The sequence below is a fragment of the Somniosus microcephalus genome, chromosome 5 (genome assembly GCF_052327205.1).
Source record: "Somniosus microcephalus isolate GS21.2 chromosome 5, FLI_Smic_1.0, whole genome shotgun sequence".
Lineage (NCBI taxonomy): Eukaryota > Metazoa > Chordata > Chondrichthyes > Squaliformes > Somniosidae > Somniosus > Somniosus microcephalus.
In genome coordinates, this window is record NC_140991.1 from 297,042,861 (window position 1) to 297,063,034 (window position 20,174).

At 43.6% G+C, this 20,174-nt stretch overlaps 2 protein-coding genes and 1 pseudogene across 8 annotated transcripts in view; 1 reads left to right on the top strand and 2 right to left on the bottom strand.

The window, feature by feature from the left end:
• The window catches only part of fyco1a (FYVE and coiled-coil domain autophagy adaptor 1a), a 272,403-nt gene that overhangs the window by 134,836 nt on the left and 117,393 nt on the right, over nucleotides 1-20,174 (top strand). Inside the window, exon 15 of one of the 7 annotated variants that reach the window (XM_085989189.1) lies at nucleotides 17,049-17,293. The exons of the other annotated variants lie outside the window; for them this stretch is intronic. Within the exon in view, the coding sequence (XP_085845315.1) occupies nucleotides 17,049-17,091 (43 nt within the window). The 3' untranslated portion in view covers nucleotides 17,092-17,293. Of the gene's footprint in view, nucleotides 1-17,048; nucleotides 17,294-20,174 lie in introns of those variants that run through there. 7 annotated transcript variants of the gene reach the window in all.
• On the bottom strand, nucleotides 4,972-5,801 carry LOC147117835 (uncharacterized; annotated as a pseudogene).
• LOC147117836 (C-C chemokine receptor type 9-like) lies at nucleotides 14,931-17,573 on the bottom strand. The gene is made up of 2 exons (XM_085989190.1): nucleotides 17,455-17,573; nucleotides 14,931-17,087 (listed from the first exon to the last, which is right to left on the bottom strand). The coding sequence occupies exons 1-2, from the start codon at nucleotides 17,561-17,563 to the stop codon at nucleotides 15,940-15,942; spliced, it is 1,257 nt and encodes a 418-aa protein (XP_085845316.1). The 5' UTR covers nucleotides 17,564-17,573; the 3' UTR covers nucleotides 14,931-15,939.

Sequence of the window (20,174 nt, forward strand, 5' to 3'; positions counted from 1 at the left end):
TTCCCCAATATTAACTGGGATAGTCAAAGTGTGAAAGGCTCAGAGGGTGTAGAATTCTTAAAGTGCATCCAGGAGAGCTTTTTGAGCCAGCATGTAGAAAGTCCTACAAGAGAGGGGGCGGTACTGGACCTAATTCTAGGGAATGTGGCCGGCCAAGTGGAAAAAGTGCTAGTAGGTGAGCACTTTGGTGATAGTGACCATAATATGGTAAGATTTAAGGTGGTCATGGAAAAGGACAGGGATGGGCCGGAAATAAAGGTTCTAAATTGGGGGAAGGCCGATTTTAATAGGATAAGGCAGGATCTGGCCAAAATGGACTGGGATCAGCTACTTGTAGGAAAATCCGCATCTGAGCAATGGGAGGCTTTCAGAAGGGAGATTGAGATCATACAAGGGCAACATGTTCCCATAAATGTCAAGAGTGGTTCCAAAAACCACAGGGAACCGTGGATGTCAGGGGATATACGGGAATGGATTAGGAAAAAAAGGAGGGCTTTTGGTAGATACAAAAGGCTAAAGACGGAGGAAGCCCTAGAGGAGTACAAAAAGTGCAGGGGGATACTTAAAAAAGAAATTAGGAGATCAAGGAGGGGCCATGAAATAACACTGGCGAGCAAAATAAAGGAAAATCCGAAGATGTTTTATAAGTATATTAAGGGTAAAAGGATAACTAGGGAAAAAATAGGGCCCATTAGGGACAAAAGTGGCAATCTGTGTGTGGAGCCGGAAGATGTAGGAGGGGTTCTAAATGAATTTTTTGCATCTGTTTTCACTATGGAGAAGGACGATGTAGACATAGAAATAGGGCGGGGGGACTGTGATATGCTCGAACATATTAACATCGAGAGGGAGGAGGTATTGGCGGTTTTAGCTGGCCTAAAAATGGATAAATCCCCAGGCCCGGATGAAATGTACCCCAGGCTGCTGTGTGAGGCAAAGGAGGAGATTGCGGGGGCTCTAACACATATATTCAGGACCTCTCTGGCCACAGGGGATTTGCCAGAGGACTGGAGAACCGCTAATGTAGTACCATTATTCAAGAAGGGTAGTAGGGAAAAACCGGGGAACTACAGGCCAGTGAGCCTAACATCAGTGGTAGGAAAATTACTGGAAAAAATCCTGAGGGACAAAATTTGTCTCCACTTGGAGAGGCAAGGATTAATCAGGGATAGTCAACATGGCTTTGTCAAGGGAAGATCATGTCTGACTAATTTGATTGAATTTTTTGAGGGGGTGACTAGGTGTGTGGATGAGGGTAACGCAGTGGATGTGGTATACATGGATTTCAGTAAGGCCTTCGATAAAGTCCCGCACAGGAGACTGGTCAAGAAGGTAAGAGCCCATGGAATCCAGGGTGCCTTGGCACATTGGATACAAAACTGGCTTAGTGGCAGAAGGCAGAGGGTGATGGTCGAAGGTTGTTTTTGTGACTGGAAACCTGTGGCCAGTGGGGTACCACAGGGATCGGTGCTGGGTCCCTTGCTGTTTGTGGTCTACATTAATGACTTGGATATGAATGTAAAGGGTATGATCAGTAAATTCGCGGATGATACTAAAATTGGTAGGGTGGTAAATAGCGAGGAGGGTAGCCTCAGTCTGCAGAACGATATAGATGGGTTGGTCAGATGGGCGGAACAGTGGCAAATGGAATTTAACCCGGAAAAGTGCGAGGTGATGCACTTTGGGGGGTCTAACAAGGCAAGGGAATACACAATGAAGGGAAAGACCCTAGGCAAGACGGAGGGTCAGAGGGATCTGGGTGTGCAGGTACACAGATCCCTGAAGGCGGCGGAACAGGTGGATAAGGTGGTAAAAAAGGCATATGGGATACTTGCCTTCATTAGCCGAGGCATAGAATATAAGAGCAAGGAGGTTATGATGGAGCTGTATAAAACACTGGTTAGGCCACAGCTGGAATACTGTGTGCAGTTCTGGTCGCCACACTACAGGAAAGATGTGATCGCGTTAGAGAGGGTGCAGAGGAGGTTCACCAGGATGTTACCAGGGCTGGAGCGCTTCAGCTATGAAGAGAGACTGGGCAGATTGGGTTTGTTTTCCTTGGAGCAGAGGAGGCTGAGGGGGGACATGATTGAGGTGTACAAAATTGTGAGGGGCATAGATAGGATGGATGCTGAGGAGCTTTTCCCCTTAGTAGAGGGGTCAATAACTAGGGGGCATAGATTCAAGGTAAAGGGCGGGAGGTTTAGAGGGGATTTGAGAAAGAACTTTTTCACCCAGAGGGTGGTTGGAGTCTGGAACTCACTGCCTGAAAGGGTTGTGGAGGCAGAAACCCTCACAACATTTAAGAAGCATTTGGATGAGCATTTGAAATGCCATAGCATACAAGGCTACGGGCCAAATGCTGGAATATGGGATTAGATTAGACAGGGCTTGATGGCCGGCATGGACACGATGGGCCGAAGGGCCTCTATCCGTGCTGTATTACTCTATGACTCTATGACTCTATGACAAAGTGCGAGACAGAGGCCATCCATCGGAAGTGAGTAATGTTTTCATATTCAACAGGCAGTGATGTGGTCTAAGAAGAAAATTTGCTCCACATATTTAAACACTAAATCACTATTTAAGGTTATTCCTAGAATTACTTAATTCTGCCTTTTTTTTGTTCTATAAATTTAGCTTTCTTAGTACTACATCATTGTTTAGTATCATCTAAGCTAGTGGTTCTCAGATTTTTTTGGTTGAAGGACCCCTTTTCAAATGGATTAGTTACCCCCTTCCCCCCCCCCCCCCCCCCGTCTAAATTATTATTGCCCACTTGTATTGATACTGTACCAGGATCTTCTGACAATGAATTGCAGTATAGTTATGGTGACCTTTACAAACCAGGTATCCCACAAGTATGTATGTACATATAAAATGATATTGATTTTAAAGCACTGATTTTTTTAAATTATAAATGCATCGGTTATTAACTGTATTCAAGTGCTGCCAAGATTGTGTCAGATTTGCTCCTTGGCCAGCCCTTGACCATGGACAGACAGATCTAATGTAATATATGTCCGACTTACGGGGCCTGTTCTTTTTGGCCATATCCCGACGCTGCTGCAGCCGGCTGGTAGTCGGGATGGGATCTTTTTTTACAGACAGTCGGCCTCTCTCCGAACAGCTGGCCCTGTGCTTTTCCACCTTCGACTCCAGTTGCTGTGGGTGGCATTACGGCCGCTGCTGGCCCACTGTTTGTTTTTGTTTATGATGTGGTTTAATGAGGAAAATAGTAGGAGTAAAGTTAACATCTGTTACACGTATTTAATGATCAAACATGTCTTCCTTTTTCCGCAACCGAGGATTCCCCTCTACCGTGGTCGACACGGCCCTCGACCGTGTCCGTTCTATCTCCCGCACTTCTGCCCTCACCCCTGCCCCACCCTCCCGGAACCACGATAGGGTTCCCCTTGTCCTCACCTTTCACCCCACCAGCCTCCATATTCAACAGATCATCCTCCGCCATTTCCGCTACCTCCAAAGTGATCCCACCACCAAACACATCTTCCCCTCCCCTCCCCTCCCCTCCCCTTTCAGCATTCCGTAGGGACCGCTCCCTCCGAGACACCCTCGTCCACTCCTCTATCACCCCAAACAGCCCTTCCCCTTCGCCTGGCACCTTCCCGTGCAAGCGCAGGAGATGTAACACCTGCCCTTATACCTCCCCCCTTCCCACTGTCCAGGGCCCCAAACACCCCTTCCAGGTGAAACAGCGATTTACTTGTACTTCTTGCAATCTAGTATACTGTATTCGCTGCTCACGATGCGGTCTCCTCTACATTGGGGAGACCAAACGCAGATTGGGTGACCGCTTTGCGGAACACCTCCGTTCAGTCCGTAAGGGTGACCCCGAGCTTCCGGTCGCCTGTCATTTTAATTCACCGCTCCATTCCCACTCGGACCTCACCGTCCTTGGCCTCTTGTATTGTTCCACAGAAGCTCAACATAAACTCGAGGAACAGCACCTCATCTTCCGATTAGGCACTTTGCAGCCTTCCGGACTCAATATCGAGTTCAACAATTTCAGATCATAACCTCGGCCCCTATTACATTTTTACTTATAATTTTTTCCACCCCTTTGTTGTGGGTCCTCCTCCCCCCCCCCCCCTTTCCTTTTGTTTCTCTCTCTCACCTGGCAGCTGTCTCTTACCTGCCAGTACACTTCACACCTAATCTCAGCTGCCTTTTGTCTCCATGGGCCTATTACCATCTCATCTGGCTTCGAATACCTTTTATTGTCTCTTTTCCTTCTTTTGTTCGATCGCAGCTTTGCCTTCGATCTATTTTGAATAAGGGTTTCGACCCGAAACGTCAACTCAAATTTCTCTCCACGGATGTTGCCTGACCTGCTGAGCTTTTCCAGCATTTTCTGTTGTTATTTCGGATTTCCAGCATCTGCAGTATTTTGCTATTTTACTTTTTCCACACTTGTTTGGATGAAAAGGATACCTGAAAGCCTAAAACGGTATTGTTACATGTTTGCAAACCATTGCAGGTATAGACTTCTGATTGACAAAAAAATTGTACGCATGCCAAATACTCTTAGAAAAAATGAACCAAAATCAATACCGCCAACTAATGATGAAATTACAACCAGGAAAGCTATTTGTAACTTATTAAGGCATATATAGAGCTATGTGACCAAAAGGTCATCCATCGAGTTTGAATTATGACTATAGTTGAGCTGTTTTGAACAACAAGTCTGTTCTTACAACATGTTGCATACAACCGACATTCGAAGAATGTTTTGTACATAAATAGGGGCATCTCAATGCATCTTTACTAAGCACAAATAATTAAAAGCAAAGGTTACAATTAATTTCCAAAAATAATCAGCACATTAAATTGCTAACAGATTTGGCAGTTATTAATGAAATACTCAGATTGCTGTCATCTAATTTAAAGGGTCTTTTAAGTATTGTCTATAAAGTTCAAAATAAAATCGGTATATAAAAGTATGCCTCATATATGTTGTAACTGTGAATATCCTTGTGCGCTAACACCACATCTTAAGATCTTCCGTAGCTTTAGAGGGAGGAGCTGTTAGGCAAGGCGGAGAGGAATAGTCCCTCGATTTCTTCACCACTTGATTCAAAAGGCTCTTGTAGCCGGACTCTCTTGCTCCAGTCTGTTCTTAACCCCGAGCAGAGTCTCAAAATCAGCCGTGTGTGCCTTGATCATCATCTCCGGTCCCTTATTGTACTCCTTTATGTGGTTGATCACCTGCTCTTTCTCTTGTGCATTTCGCCCCGCAGCCACAGGTCGGTCATGGTGTTGCGGTAGTCCTCTGCCTCCTTCTTGATCTTCTGCAGGGGAATGCTGTTCTCCTCAAACTTGTGGCAGTAGAGCTGCAGCTCCGCCTTGTTGCGGCGGGCCATCTGCTTGTATTCCTGGCGCATATTGCATAGGGCCTCCTCCAGGTCCAGCATGGTGTTCTCCGCCTGGTCCAAGTTCTGCAGTTTGTCCAGTTTCTGCTGCCAGTACCTGCGCTCCTGGGTGCGCACCAACTTGACCTGGGCCAGCTGTGCCTCCAGCAGCTTGAACTGACATTGGAGCTTATCCAGCCTGGCCCCCCCGAGTCCTCTTACTTCTTCAGGTCATGGAAGTTCTGGTAGACCTTCTCTACCGCGTTGAACTCCTCCCTCTCCAGCTTCTTAAGCTCGGCCAGCAGCTCCTTGTTCTTGCGCTGAAGGTTGAGCATCATGTTGTTGATGTACTTGCCAAATCGCTTGTTCAGCTCCTTACTGCATGCCGTCCTGCAAATCCTTCTCTACTGACTCGGCTATGGCAACCATTCACAGCCCCGTTCAGCAGCGCCTAGCCGCTCCGCACCGGCTCATTCTCCATCACCGATTGCAGGTTTTTTCGTGGACCCCCTGGAAAGTCTCTACGGACCCCAGTTTGAGAACCACTGATCTAAGTTGTAGTAAAGTGGTCCAAAATTCAGTCTCTTGTGTTGTAAATTATGAAGTAGAATCATACAACGATACAGCATAGAAGGAGGCCATTCGGTCTTTTATGCCGGTGCCGGCTCTTTGCAAGAGCTATCTTAATTATCCTGCCCTTTCCCCATAGCCCTGCACATTTTCCCCCTTCAAGTATTTATCCAATTCCCTTTTGAAAGTTATTATTAAATCTGCTTCCACCACCTTGCATTCCAGATCATAACTCTCTATAAAAATTTTAAAAAAGTCTCCTCATCTCGCCTCTGGTTCTTTTGCCAATTACTTTAAATCTGTGTCCTCTGGTTACTGCCCCTTCTGCCACTGGGAATAGTTTCTCCTTATTTACTGATAAACACCTTTGTCAAATCTTCCCTTAACTACCTCTGCTCTAATTTGCTAATTTCTCAAACTTAGTGGGTTGTGACTGCATATGCAGTGTAACAAAAATAACTCCTGTTTCGGCAATGTTAAAGCCACTTTTATCAAGATATGAATCTTGTAACCAAACACTTTGGAGTTCTCACTCGTCTTGTATTCTCACCTTGCACCAGTTATCAGTTTGCACTTCGACATTTGAATTGTCAGTGACCAATTTTCAAAACTTGCAAATGTCATGCTTCTTGGAATGCATAAAAGCAATGTTTCTGCATCTTGAATTACTGGAACTATAAAATGACCTAATGCTAGTATACTGCATATTGCTGACATTCGTTTAGTGTGTTCAGGTTTTAAAAAACTGAGGAATCAGTATTTGCAGTGTTAGTACATTAACATTAAAGTCTCTATTTTAACCTAACCCAACCAACAGGTTCCGGTTGAAAAGCAATAAGACAAAGAAAGGGACAGACTCATCAGAAATGACCCAGGCATCAGATCAGGACAAACAATCTCAGCTCAGTCGACCCTGCAAAGTCCTCCTAACAAACATCTGCGGACTGGTGCCCAGGTTGGGAAAGTTGTTCCATAGACTAGTGAAGCAACAGCCTGGCAATCATTCTCAGTGTCATAGCTTTCAGCCTAGTTTCTACCATAACCAACCCTAGGTATAGCCTTCCACCAGAGGTTGGGGAACAGTGGTATACGGACTGGAGGGTCTTATGTTCACTAATAAATAGACATTCTTATTATGAACACAGCTAGCTTTTGCTAGACACTTTTATTGAGCACATGTGGACTAGGTACAGTATCTGTAGAGGCTTCCATCTTGACTGTTGCCTTGTGGGTGGCCTAGTGCCTCATGGGTAATGTAGTCTTAATATACATACAGCTGGGTAGTGTAGTCTTATACATACAGCTATATACAGCTCTATGGCTCCACCTAGTGTGCACTATAGAATGCCATGTTATTGATCATTACATCCCCCTTTCTTTGAGGTTTAACAAAATCAATATCAATCAACTTTCAAGAAAACAATAAAGATAATATCAGTAACACTTTTGTTAGTGCTCTATAAACATAAACATTTTCAAAACAGTCAACACATTTTCAAAGCTTTACATTGTACTCAAAGATTAAGTCTATCAGGCTTTTTTACTTCACGTGTGGATCTTCTCAACACGGGTAAGTCTGATGTGTCTTCATGAGATTGTTCTGGCGGTGAATGACAAGATGCAGTTGCGGCATTGTCATCAATCTGGTCTTGAATAGTCTCTTGTGTTTTTAGGAGGGAACGGTGGTTCCTCCTGAGAATCTGTCCTTCCTCAGTTCTAACAGTGTATGACCTTGGTCCTACTTCCTCAAGAACTGTAGCTTTCCTGTTCCATGCATCTGGATCCTCAATCCTGACAACATCATCCCTTGTCAATGGTTTTAGAGTTTTGGATGACTTGTCATAGTATGATTTCTGTTTCAGCTTTAACAGTTGAAGTCTCTGTCTCAGTTCCTCACTTTGCTGTTCTTTTGCACAGCAGGGTAGCGTGGTGTGCAACTTGCGACCCATTAGTAGTTCAGCAGGTGAAGAATCACAGTCTAAAGGTGAGGCTCGGTAGCTCAGCAGGGCGAGATAAGGATCAGACTTGCTTTCTGTCGCTTTCTTCAGTAGCTGCTTGAGAACTTGAACACCTTTCTCTGCCTTACCATTTGACTGAGCATATAAAGGACTGGATGTGATGTGCTGAAAGTCATAATGTGCTGCAAACTGTTGCCATTCCTTACAGTTGAAGCACGGACCATTGTCGCTAACAGCAATCCTGGGAATTCCATGTCTGGCGAAGATGGATTTCACATGCATTATGACACTGCTTGCTGATGTGCTTGAGAGCAGCGCCATCTCAGGATAGTTAGAATAGTAGTCAATCACTATTAGATAGTCTTTACCACTTAAATGAAAAAGGTCCATACCAACCTTTTGCCATGGCGCTGTTGGTATGTCAGCTACTATCATTGGTTCCTTTGTTTGTTTTGGTGTTTCTGACATGTCTCACATTTGCCTATCATGTTCTCAATGTCCTTATTTATGCCAGGCCAATAAACAGTGTCTCTTGCCCTCCTTTTGCATTTTTCAATTCCGAGGTGTCCCTCATGAATCCTTTTGAGCATGTCTTGACGTAGAGCCTGTGGAATGACTATTCTGTTCTGTTTTAGTAATAGTCCACTTGCGACACTCAATTCTGACCTTATGTGAAAATATTTTGGACACCTTTTGGCCAACCATGATGAATGTTCTCTATTACTGTTTGTAATACTGTATCTTTTACTGTTTCTTCTGCTATTTGCTTTGATTTTGTGTCTGACACGGGCAGCGCAGCAATGACCATACTCACATGAACATCCACGTCTTCTTCAGTAGAGCTCACATGACTCATTGTGGGTGCTCGGGATAGTGCATCTGCTAACACTATGTATTTGCCTGGTGTGTAGATCAGTTCAAAGTCATATCTTTGCAGCTTCATCATGAGTCGTTGAATCCTTGGAGACATCTCATTCAGGTTCTTTTTTATGATGGCAACCAGTGGGCTGTGGTCTGTCTCAACTGTGAAGGTGGGAAGTCCATATATGTAGCCATGAAACTTTTCTAGTCCAACTACCAAGCCTAGATATTCCTTTTCAATCTGGGCGTATCGACACTCAGTATCAGTCATAGACCTGGAGGCATAGGCAACAGGCTTCCAATCTTCACCCTCTGCTTGTAGCAAGACCGCACCTAGGCCATCTTTTGATGCATCCGTTGACACTTTGATTCTTTTTGTTGGGTCAATGAGGGTGAGTACAGGTGTGGTTGTCAGCACTGTTTTGAGGTTTATCCACTCTTCATGTCTTTCTGTCCATGCAAACTCATTTGTTTTATGTAGCAGGTCTCGCAGACAGGCTGTCTTGGCTGACAAGTTAGGAATGAACTTTCCAATGAAGTTTATCATCCCCATGATGCGTAGCACTCCTTTTTTGTCAGTGGGTCGGGGCATTTTGAGTATGGCGTTTACTTTTTCCATATCTGGCTCTATTCCTTTACCAGATAGATTATCTCTTAGGAAAGTGACTTCCTGGACGCCAAACTGACACTTGGCTTTGTTGAGCTTCAGTCCATTCCGGCGTATGCTCTGTAGCATTTTATTCAGTCTCTCATTGTGTTCTTTCAGTGTGGAGCCCCAGATGATGATGTCATCAACATAGACCCGAACTCCTTCCAGACCTTCAATTATGTGTTCCATCGCTCTATGAAAGATTTCAGATGCAGATATTATCCCGAAAGGCATTCTGAGGAAACAATACCTGCCAAATGGTGTGTTGAAGGTACAGTATTTGGTGCTCTCTTCATCCAGTTTTAGTTGCCAAAATCCTTGTGAGGCATCGAGCTTTGTAAAGTATCTGGCACCTGACATTTCACTGGTGATTTCTTCTCGCTTGGGAATCTGGTAGTGTTCACGTTTTATGTTTGCATTTAAGTCCTTTGGATCCATGCATATTCTTAGATCATTGTTCTTTTTCTTTACACATACCATGGAGTTAACCCAGTCTGTTGGCTCTTCGACTTTCCTGATGACTCCTAGTGTGGTCATTCTGTCCAGTTCATTCTTGAGCCGGTCACGCAGGGGTGCTGGAACTCTTCGTGGAGCATGTACCACTGGCTGAGCATCCTCCTTTAGCTAGATCTTGTAAGTAAATGGTAGAACTCCAAATCCTTTGAACACATCCTGGAAATCATTCACTACAGAATCCACCGAGTCATCTGGTCTGCTTATGGCACAGTTTATACGGTAGACTCTCTTGACCAGTTCTAATTCCTCACAAGCTTTGTCACCCAGTAGTGAATCAAGTCTTTCAGCCACAACAGAAAACATGAGATGATGCACTTTGTCTTTGACTGTCACTTTAAGTGTGCATACACCTAAGCTATCTATTTTCTGTCCATTATAGTCCTTCAGTAGTACTGACTTTTTCTGTATTTTGGGCTTTTCTTTCATATTGTTAATGTCACTCATACTGATTAAGTTTGCTTTTGCCCCAGTGTCTAGTTTCAAGGTAACTAATGCTCCATTTACCTGCAGTGGGATCATCCATTTGTCCACTTTTACTGCATTAACTTTATGTTCAGCATTGTCCATTTCTGAGGGCTGCACATTTTCTGTATCCTTTTTGATATCGTCACATGACACCATTCGTACAAAAATTGTCTCACTTAAATCAGTGTCCTCAATTACATTAACTCGTTGCCCTTTCTTAGTTTTTACTTTTGAAAAGCATTGTTTGGCAAAGTGATTCTTTCCATTACACTTTGTGCACATTTTTCCAAACGCTGGGCATTGTCTTAACTGGTGTTTGTAACCACAGCGTTTACAATTAAAAATTTCATCCTCCGATTGCTTTTCATTTCTGTTCTGCCCACGTTTCTTCCCCTTGTAGGACACAGCACCGACAGCAGCATTATCACTCATTACAATCGCATCATTATTGATTTCACTGAAAGTCTTCGCGTGCTTTCGAGCTAGCTCGCTGGCTTGGCATATTTTCACCGCATTTTCCAAATTTAGTTCGGTTTCTCTCAACAGACGTTCCCTGACTTTTTTATCATGAATACCAAACACAATCTGGTCACGAATCATGGATGCTTTGAGCTCAGAGAAATTACATGTCTGTGCTTTCAGTTTCAGATCAGTTATAAAGCTATCAAAAGTCTCATTTTGCTGCTGTGTCCGAGAACGGAAGATGTATCTTTCATAGGTCTCATTCTTTTTGGGAGAGCAATGTGCATCAAATTTTTTTAGCACATCTTCTAATTTTTCTCTGTTCTCCTCTGGATTAAATACAAATGTATTAAATACCTCTATCGCCTGTGGGCCTGCAACCGTAAGCAGCAACGCTATCTTCCTTGCGTCTGGCTTCGTACCGAATCCGATGGCTGCAATGTAGAGTTCGAATTGTTGTTTAAAAGTCTGCCAATTGTAGTCGAGACTTCCTGTGAGTTTCAAATGCTCTGGTGGCTTCAAATTCTCCATGTCGCTTTTCACAATTTTTAGCAGATCTTCACCATCCTGGTACCATCTTATGTTCATTAATAAATAGACATTCTTATTATGAACACAGCTAGCTTTTGCTAGACACTTTTATTGAGCACATGTGGACTAGGTACAGTATCTGTAGAGGCTTCCATCTTGACTGCTGCCTTGTGGGTGGCCTAGTGCCTCATGGGTAATGTAGTCTTAATATACATACAGCTGGGTAGTGTAGTCTTATACATACAACTATATACAGCTCTACGGCTCCACCTAGTGTCCACTATAGAATGACATGTTATTGATCATTACAGAGGGGATGGGCATGGATGTATGAGACCTTAACATTTATTCCAGGTCCTACGAATTCTCATGGCTTCAGGTCAAACAAGGCCAAGGAAAGTGTCAATCTCCTTTAAATACTGCCTGATTCTCCTTTGTTCCATACTGTGCTCCTCCTCCATGATAATAGCATGCAATGGTATGCCCATTGGGAATACCAGAGCTGCTCCTGAGAAGCCCTCAATGTGGGTCGGGGGTTGGGATAGGTTGAAAATTTCCCAGTGGCGTTGCCCTATCAGAAGCAAATCTAGGTCTATGTAGACAGATTGGCAAAAAATCTCACTGCAAAAAGTGTCTCCCAGCTGCAGGAATCGCTGGTGAAAATCTCACTTCCTGCTCAGAAACTCCTCGCTTCTGCCTGTCTCAGTTGGTGCTGGCATCAGCTGTGACTTATGTTTTCAGTCTAAGTTACCCCAAGTGCTATGCAAGTTTAAAAGCAGGAAACCCGGAGTTGCAGTGTCAGTGGCCCTCGTTATATATGCAACAGGTGGACCACAGGAAGGACCAAAAAACACAAGGGAATTTGCGGGGGGGTGATCAGTTTTATGATGAAAACTGGAGGAAACTGCTTCTGTCCTATTTACCTGCCATGAAACGCTATTTGCCCCAATTAAGCACTGCAATTCTGCTGAAAAAAAGAGGGAATTTCCCCCAGGAATGTTACAGCACAGAAACCGGTCATTTAGCCCATTAAGTTTGCACCAGAGCTTTCACCACAGCACCTCCTAATCTAATCACTGCTTGTTACCTATGCCCTTTAATTTCCTCTTTTCCTAGCACCTATCTGATTCCTATTTTCAAAGCTTTTCTGCTTAAACAATGATTTGTGGTACAGGAAACTTTGTGCTATCTGGCACCGACGGGACCGAGCTGTTGCTGTCCCATCAAAACTACCGGACAAACCAGCGCTAATGTTGAAACATACGGAGATTTTGAGCTCCGTATCTGGCAACAAACCCTGTTGCTTCTAAACAGTTGGCTGTACCTTGCAAGCGCCTCTGTAGCTTAGCAACAGCTTCAGCGAGACCTTGCAGAGCCTGACTGGTGAAAAAAAAAGCAACAGAAAGAAAAAAAACCTAATGAAACGGCTCCTGATTTTTGCCGGTGGCTCGAGCATTCCGGACAGTTAACCTCCGGATAAACCAAAGTTTCCTGTAGATAGGGTGATTTTCAACTGCTGACAGCTCATTTCTCACCTGTAAAATGGGGGAGGCCCAGTGGTTGAAAATGGTGGGGGAGGGGAACCTCAGCCAACCCATTGATGCCAAAGCCTGCCTGATGCAATTGGGCGAACAGCACACCAGTCTGAAACAGACGGGAAGCTTCTTAAATCTGTGAATTGGGGCCTAACCCCTGTTTTAGGTCTCTGATTGTAATTCGCAGGCACAAATGGGTGGAGCGTGTTCAAACCAGTGGTCCTTAAGAGCGCTTCTCCTGTGCCCACAAAAAAAAACTTCAGCTCGTTGTCAGCCTGTGTGAAGCCCCCCATCCCTGTCCCGACCTGCAGGCCGGATCAGCTTGCGAGCTGGCCGATTTTCCGCCCTCGCACAGCCAATGTCCACAGGTTGTCGACTGTATTTAAATGAAAGTGGTTCGGGCCTCCTGATGCTGACACGGGAGGCAACTCAGCCGCTCCATTGACTTTGTGCCAATTCCGGGTGGAATTCGAAGATTTCCCTTGGGAATTCAACATTCTAATTTGGAGTAAAGAAATCTTTTCTAACCTCCCCTTTATGAATACAGTATCATGTTTAATGAACTCTAGCATAGGGCATCCCACAGGTGTGGGGTTGTCGCCTGCTATTTAAGAACATAAGAAATAGGAGCAGGAGTAGGCCATTCGGCCCCTCGAGCCTGCTCCGCCATTCAATAAGATCGTGGCTGATCTGATCTTGGCCTCAACTTCACTTTCCTGCCCGCTCCCCATAACCCTTGATTCCCCTGTTTTTCAAAAATCTGTCTTTCTTAACCTTGAATATATTCAATGACCCAGCCTCCACAACTCTCTGGGGTAAAGAATTCCAAAGATTCACGACGCTCTGAGAGAGAAAAGAGTACACTCGGTCCCTTCATCCAAGTCATTAATATAGATTGTAAATAGTTGAGGCCCCAGCACTGATCCCTGTGGCACCCCTCTAGTTACAGTTTGCCAACCTGAAAATGATCCATTTATTCCGACTCTGTTTTCTGTTAGTTAGCCAATCCTCTATCCAATCTAATATATTACCCCCAACAGCGTGAGCTCTTGTGCAGTAACCTTTTTATGCGGCACCTTATCGAATGCCATTCCTGCCTAATCCTTGATTATAATGCATATTATAGCACACAGATTACACGTTGCACACATTTAGATGCATGCCTGGTGCTATACTAGCAATCTTGCAACTTCTCCCAGTTCCATTTTGCTAGTTACAATTTTACACTGGCCACACAAGAATCAATAGCTACCTTCCTCAATATATGGCACGCTCATACAGACACAGGTTTTTCCATGTGCTCATTCATTTCATAATTGCAGAACTAGTCTATTTTTCTATGGTGCACCTTTGAGTTGACCACTTTACTGACATTTTCCCTTATGCCAGATCATATTTTTCAGGTTGCTTCTAATCCTACTGGTTCACAAAAAATCCCTTTTCATCATATTGTATAAAGCAGAGCACTGTTTTCATTGGAATCATTTAGGTTTGGTATTTCTTGATGTCACCACATTTCATCTGGATCTTATTTACTTTCTCTCTGATTTGGGACAACGCATTGAGGCTGTAGTTAACCTGCTCCCAGGCAGGAAGTCAGTCAGTCGTGATTGTTTTGTAATAAAAACAGAAAATGTTCAAAATACTCACCAAGTCAGGCAGCATCTGTGGAGGGAAAAGCAGAGTTAACGTTTCAGGCCGATGACCTTTCGCCAGAACTGAAAAAATAGTTAGAGATATCTAATTCAGACAAATACTAAATTCTGTGATGATTAGCTGTGAAAAGTAGAGCCATTATCCCTAATAATCAGTCTCCTGTTTTTGTGTACTAAAGTCCAAATTGTTGGGCTGTGTTCACTTCTCTACCTTCCCACTGTGACATGGTTGTATTACATAGAATTTACACTACAGAAATAAGCCATTCGGTCCAACAGGTCTATCCCAGTGTTTATGCTTCACACGAGGTTGAACAGATTTTTGCACTTGGCAATACAAAGTACAGAAAACTTAGTATGGTTTCTAAAACATTTTATTGAAAAATCTTGTTGAGTATTTGTGTATAATTACATATTTGCACATAATTCAACACATTTTATACTTGGATAGCAAATAAGATATCTATACAGCATGGAATCTAACATAGAAACATAGAAGATAGGAGCAGGAGGAGGCCTTTCGGCCCCTCGAGCCTGCTCCGCCATTCAATGCGATCATGGCTGATCATCCAAATTCAGTACCCTGTCCCTGCTTTCTCCCCATATCCCTTGATCCCCTTAGCCTTAAGAAATATATCTAACTCCTTCTTGAATATACTTAATGAATTGGCCTCAACTGTCTTCTGTGGTAGAGAATGCCACAGGTTCACCACTCTCTGGGTGAAGAAATTCCTCCTCATCTCAGTCCTAAATGGCTTACCCCTTATCCTTAGACTGTGACCCCTGGTTCTGGACTCCCCCGCCATCGGGACCAGCCTTCCTGTATCTAGTCTGTCTAGTCCTGTTAGAATTTTATAAGTTTCAATCAGATCCCCTCTCATTCTTCTAAACTCTAGCGAATATAAGCCTAATCGACCCAACTTAACTGAGCTAGGAGGTCCATGTTCAAAGCCCTGATCTTCTGGTATAACTTTGGAAGTAAATCAATGGAAACTCAGAAAAATAGTGTAAATAGGTAAAAACAGCAGTTTTTGCTTATTCTTCATGGTTTCCACCAAAGTTAAAATGGGAGATTGGGGGAACCCTATGGAAATTCAGGCCCTTAATGTGTAGCCACCAAAATCCCTTTTTATAATGTGTAGACACTTTTGTATCACTGAGTTACTTTTTGTACAGTGTAAAGCATATTCCAGCATTTGTAAAGTGCATCAAGTGGAAAAGGAACAGGAGTTCGGAATTAGAAGCAGACAATGGCAGTTTAGTTGTCTCTCCAAAGTTATGGCAGGAGATCGGGAAAACCCTTGTGATATTCTAGGGCCATTTCTCATCATTTACAATTGTATATCCTGATACATCTAGTATCTTTTATAAAGGATACATACTTGTTGTTTCAGATACACCCAATACAGGTTGTGATGTTTCACACACAGTTTTCAGATACCCAGCCAATTGTTTTTGACTGAGACATCCAGCATCTTTTAAGATCTTCAGAAAACTGTTTCTAAACTTCACTCCAAGAAATACATAAAGAATAGGATTGAGACAGCAGTGTACATAAGCAATACTCTCTGTTACAATAATTGCATAGTCTAAATTTGCACTGAATTCACAACTAGAGGCTTCTTCCCTGATGAGCTGTAGAGTTTGCATCAACAGTACAATGTTGAATGGCAGCTCACAAATCACAAATACAACTACAACTGCGATTATAATCTTTAAGGATTTCTGCTTCTGAAAGCCCTTAGCTTGGAGCAGAGTTTTCCCAATGATTGAGTAGCAAATGGTCATGGCCGCAAAGGGAATCAGAAATCCCACTACCATCTGTGTTACATACACTCCCACTTTGATGATGTTGCCTGAATTGGGAGGGTACACCATCGTACAGGTACTTTTATCAGATTCACCAGTATTTACTTCACTTAATATGAATTCTGGAAGAGCCAAAATGATTGTAAATACCCAAACCCCTGCACAGACTAACACACTGTGAAATCTTTTATTTCTACTGTTGAGCATTTTTGTTGCTTGAACAATGGCATTGTACCTGTTGACACTCACACAGGTGAGTATTAACATACAACTGTAGAAGTTGACAGTGTATGCACCATTCACAATTTTGCACATAAAAGTTCCAAAAATCCATTCAGTGTACGCATCAACTGCCCAGAATGGCAGGGTGCAGAGGAAGAGTAAGTCAGCGATCGCTAGGTTCATCATGTAGACATCTGTCATCGTCTTCAGCTTCTCGTAGAAAACATATGTCACCATGACCAAAGAATTGCCCAGAAGCCCTGTCACAAATATGACACAATAAAAACAGGGCATAAAAACCTCTCTGAAATTTCCAACTTCAAGCTTCTCACATAACGATACAGAAGCTGCAATGGAGAGTGTGCTGTTTTCATCATAATATTCAAATTCATATTCTGTCGTTGACTCTGCGTTGAAGGAAGTAACAACTTCTTTAATTGTAGTCATAGTTGGAAACCAGGAATCGGATCTGCAGAACCCACCTGAAATAAAACACAGCGACTTGTGATGTACTGGCACAGACCCGTATCCGCCTCTTCCAATAGGTTTGTACAATGACCTCATTGACCAAAAATAAAATTATGATTTATTTGAATAACCTAATAGTAAATGCTAATCCAAACAATTTTCTGTTATAAATATACTATTTACATTTTTATGTGATGTGAGCGCTCAAATGTAACATCTTACTATTGCATAATGGCATTTATTCCATGGTTTGACACGCATTTCAATTTAAAGAAAAGAAGTTATGCTAATCATAGTTCTACTTTAACATTTCAAAAACAATGGTTTTTAATGCATAGTTTTTATGAATCAATATTGAAAGCAATCTATGTGAAAACTTACCACAATTAAGGAATTCTGCAACTTTGGTTTCAGTAACTGAGTTTTCTGGCCTTTGAATGTTAGAATATCTTACTGCTGTATGTTGCAGGTGATTTGAAACAAAACCCATAGGTGATTATGCTTTATATATTGAAGTTGACGGAAGTAACGGCTTTAATTATAGTACAGACGTTTCCTGTTATGATGCGTGAATTTCAGGTTAATCTAAAATCTCAATCATTCCATTGCACCTTTCACCCATTTCTATTTCTCTACTGTGAATTTTATAGAATCATAGAATGATGCAGCACAAAAGGAAGCCATTTGGCCCATCGTGCATTTGCCGGCTCTTTGAAAGAGCTACCCAATTAGTCCCATTCCCCTGTCGTTTCCCCGTAACGCTGTAAATTTCTCCCCTTCAAGTTATTCATGCAATTCTCATTTAAAAGTTATTGAATTTGCTTCCACCACCATTTCAGACAGTGCATTCCAGATCATCATAACTTGCTGCGTAAAAAGAATGTCTCCTAATCTCGCCTCTGGTTCTTTTGCCCATTATCTTAAATCTGTGTCCTCTGGTTACCAACACTTCTGCCACTGGAAACATTTCTCCTTATTTACTCTATCAAAACTTTTCATGATTTTGAACACTTCTATTAAAACTCCCCTTAATGTTCTCTGGTCCAAGGAGAACAACCCCAGCGTCTCTAGTCTTTCCACGTAACTGAAGTCCTGCATCCCTGGTATCGATCTAGTAAATCTCCTCTGCAACCTCTCTGGCCTTCCTAAAAGGTCGTGCCCAGAATTGGACACAATACTCCAGCTACGGCCTAACCAATGACTTATAAAGGCTTAGCATAAGTTCCTTGTTTTTATATTCTATGCCTCTGTTTATAAAGCCAAGGACCATATGCTTTTTTTAACAGCCTACTCAACTTGTCCTGCCACCTTCAAAGATTTGTATACTGTCTACCTGTTGCAGATGCATCTGTCCATGACAGTATTGGTAGCAGTGTCCACTGCATAGTCCTTGTGGAGACGAAGTCCTGTCTTCACACTGAGGATGCCCTCCATCGTGTTGCCTGGCACTACCACCGTGCTAAATGGGATAGATTCAGAACAGCTCAAGCCAAAACTGGGCATCCATGAGGCACTGTGGGCAATCAGCAGCAGCAGATTTGTATTCCAACACAATCTGTAACCTCATGGCCCGGCATATCCCTCACTCTACCATTGCCATTAATGACAGGCAACCAACCCTGGTTCAATGAGGAGTGTAGAAGAGCACGCCAGGAGCAGCACTAGGTGTACCTAAAAATGAGGTGCCAACCTGGGGAAGCTGCAACACAGGACTACATGCATTCTGAACAACAGAAGCAGCATGCTATAGACAGAGCTAAGTGATCCCACAACCAATGGATCAGATCAAAGCTCTGCAGTCCTGCCGCATCCAGTAAACAGCTGACTGGAGGAGGAGGCTCCATGAGCATCTGCATCCTTAATGATGGCAGAGCCCAGCACGCGAGTGCAAAAGACAAGGCTGAAGCAATTGCAACCATCTTCTGCCAGAAGTGCCGAGTGGATGATCCATCTCCGCCTCCTCCTGAGGTCCCCACCATCACAGAAGCCAGTCTTCAGCCAATTTGATTCACTCCACGTGATATCAAGAAATGGCTGAGCGCACTGGATACAGCAAAGGCTATGGGCCCTGACAATATCCCGGCTGTCGTGCTGAAGACTTGTGCTCCAGAACTAGCCGTGCCTCTAGCCATGCTGTTCCAGTACAGCTATATCACTGGCATCTACCCGACAATGTGGAAAACTGCCCAGGTATGTCCTGTCCACAAAAAGTAGCACAAATCCAATCCGGCCAATTACCGCCCCATCAGTCTATTCTCAATCATCAGCAAAGTGATGGAAGGTGTTGTCGACAGTGCTATCAAGTGGCATTTACTCACCAATAACCTGCTCAACGATGCTCAGTTTGGGTTCCGTCAGGACCACTCTGCTCCAGACCGTATTACAGCCTTGGTCCAAACATGGACAAAAGAGCTGAATTCCAGAGGTGAGATGAGAGTGACTGCCCTTGACATCAAGGCAGCATTTGACCAAGTGTGGCATCAAGGAGTCCTAGTAAAATTGAAGTCAATGAGAATCAGGGGAAAGACTCTCCACTGGCTGGAGTCATACCTAGCACAAAGGAAGATGGTTGTGGTGGTTGAAGGTCAATCATCACAGCCCCAGGACATTACTGCAGGAGTTCCTCAGGGCAGTGTCCAAGGCACAACCATTTTCAGCTGCTTCATCAATGATTTTTCCTCCATCATAAGGTCAGAAGTGGGGATGTTCGCTGATGATTGCACAGTGTTCAGTTCCATTCGCAACTCCTCAGATAATGAAGCAGTCTATACCCCATGCAGCAAGACCTGGACGACATTCTGGCTTGGGCTGATAAGTGGCAAGTAACATTTGCGCCACACAAGTGCCAGGCAATGACTATCTCCAACAAGAGAGCGTCTAACCACTGCCCCTTGACATACAATGGCATTACCATCGTCAACTCTCCCAACATTCTGGGGGTCACCATTGACCAGAAACTTAACTGGACCAGCCATAAATACTGTGGCTACAAGAGCAGGTCAGAGGCTGGGTATTCTGCGGCAAGTGTCTCACCTCCTGATTCCCCAAAGCCTTTCCACCATCTACAAGGCACAAGTCAGGAGTCAAGAAGCTCGACACCA

Coding starts and splice junctions, on each gene's coding strand:
- LOC147117836 (XM_085989190.1), bottom strand. CDS start 17,563: ATGGGTTTTGTTTCAAATCACCTGCAACATACAGCAGTAAGATATTCT. Junction 17,088..17,454: donor TGCAGAATTCCTTAATTGTG/GTAAGTTTTCAC, acceptor GTTTTATTTCAG/GTGGGTTCTGCAGATCCGAT.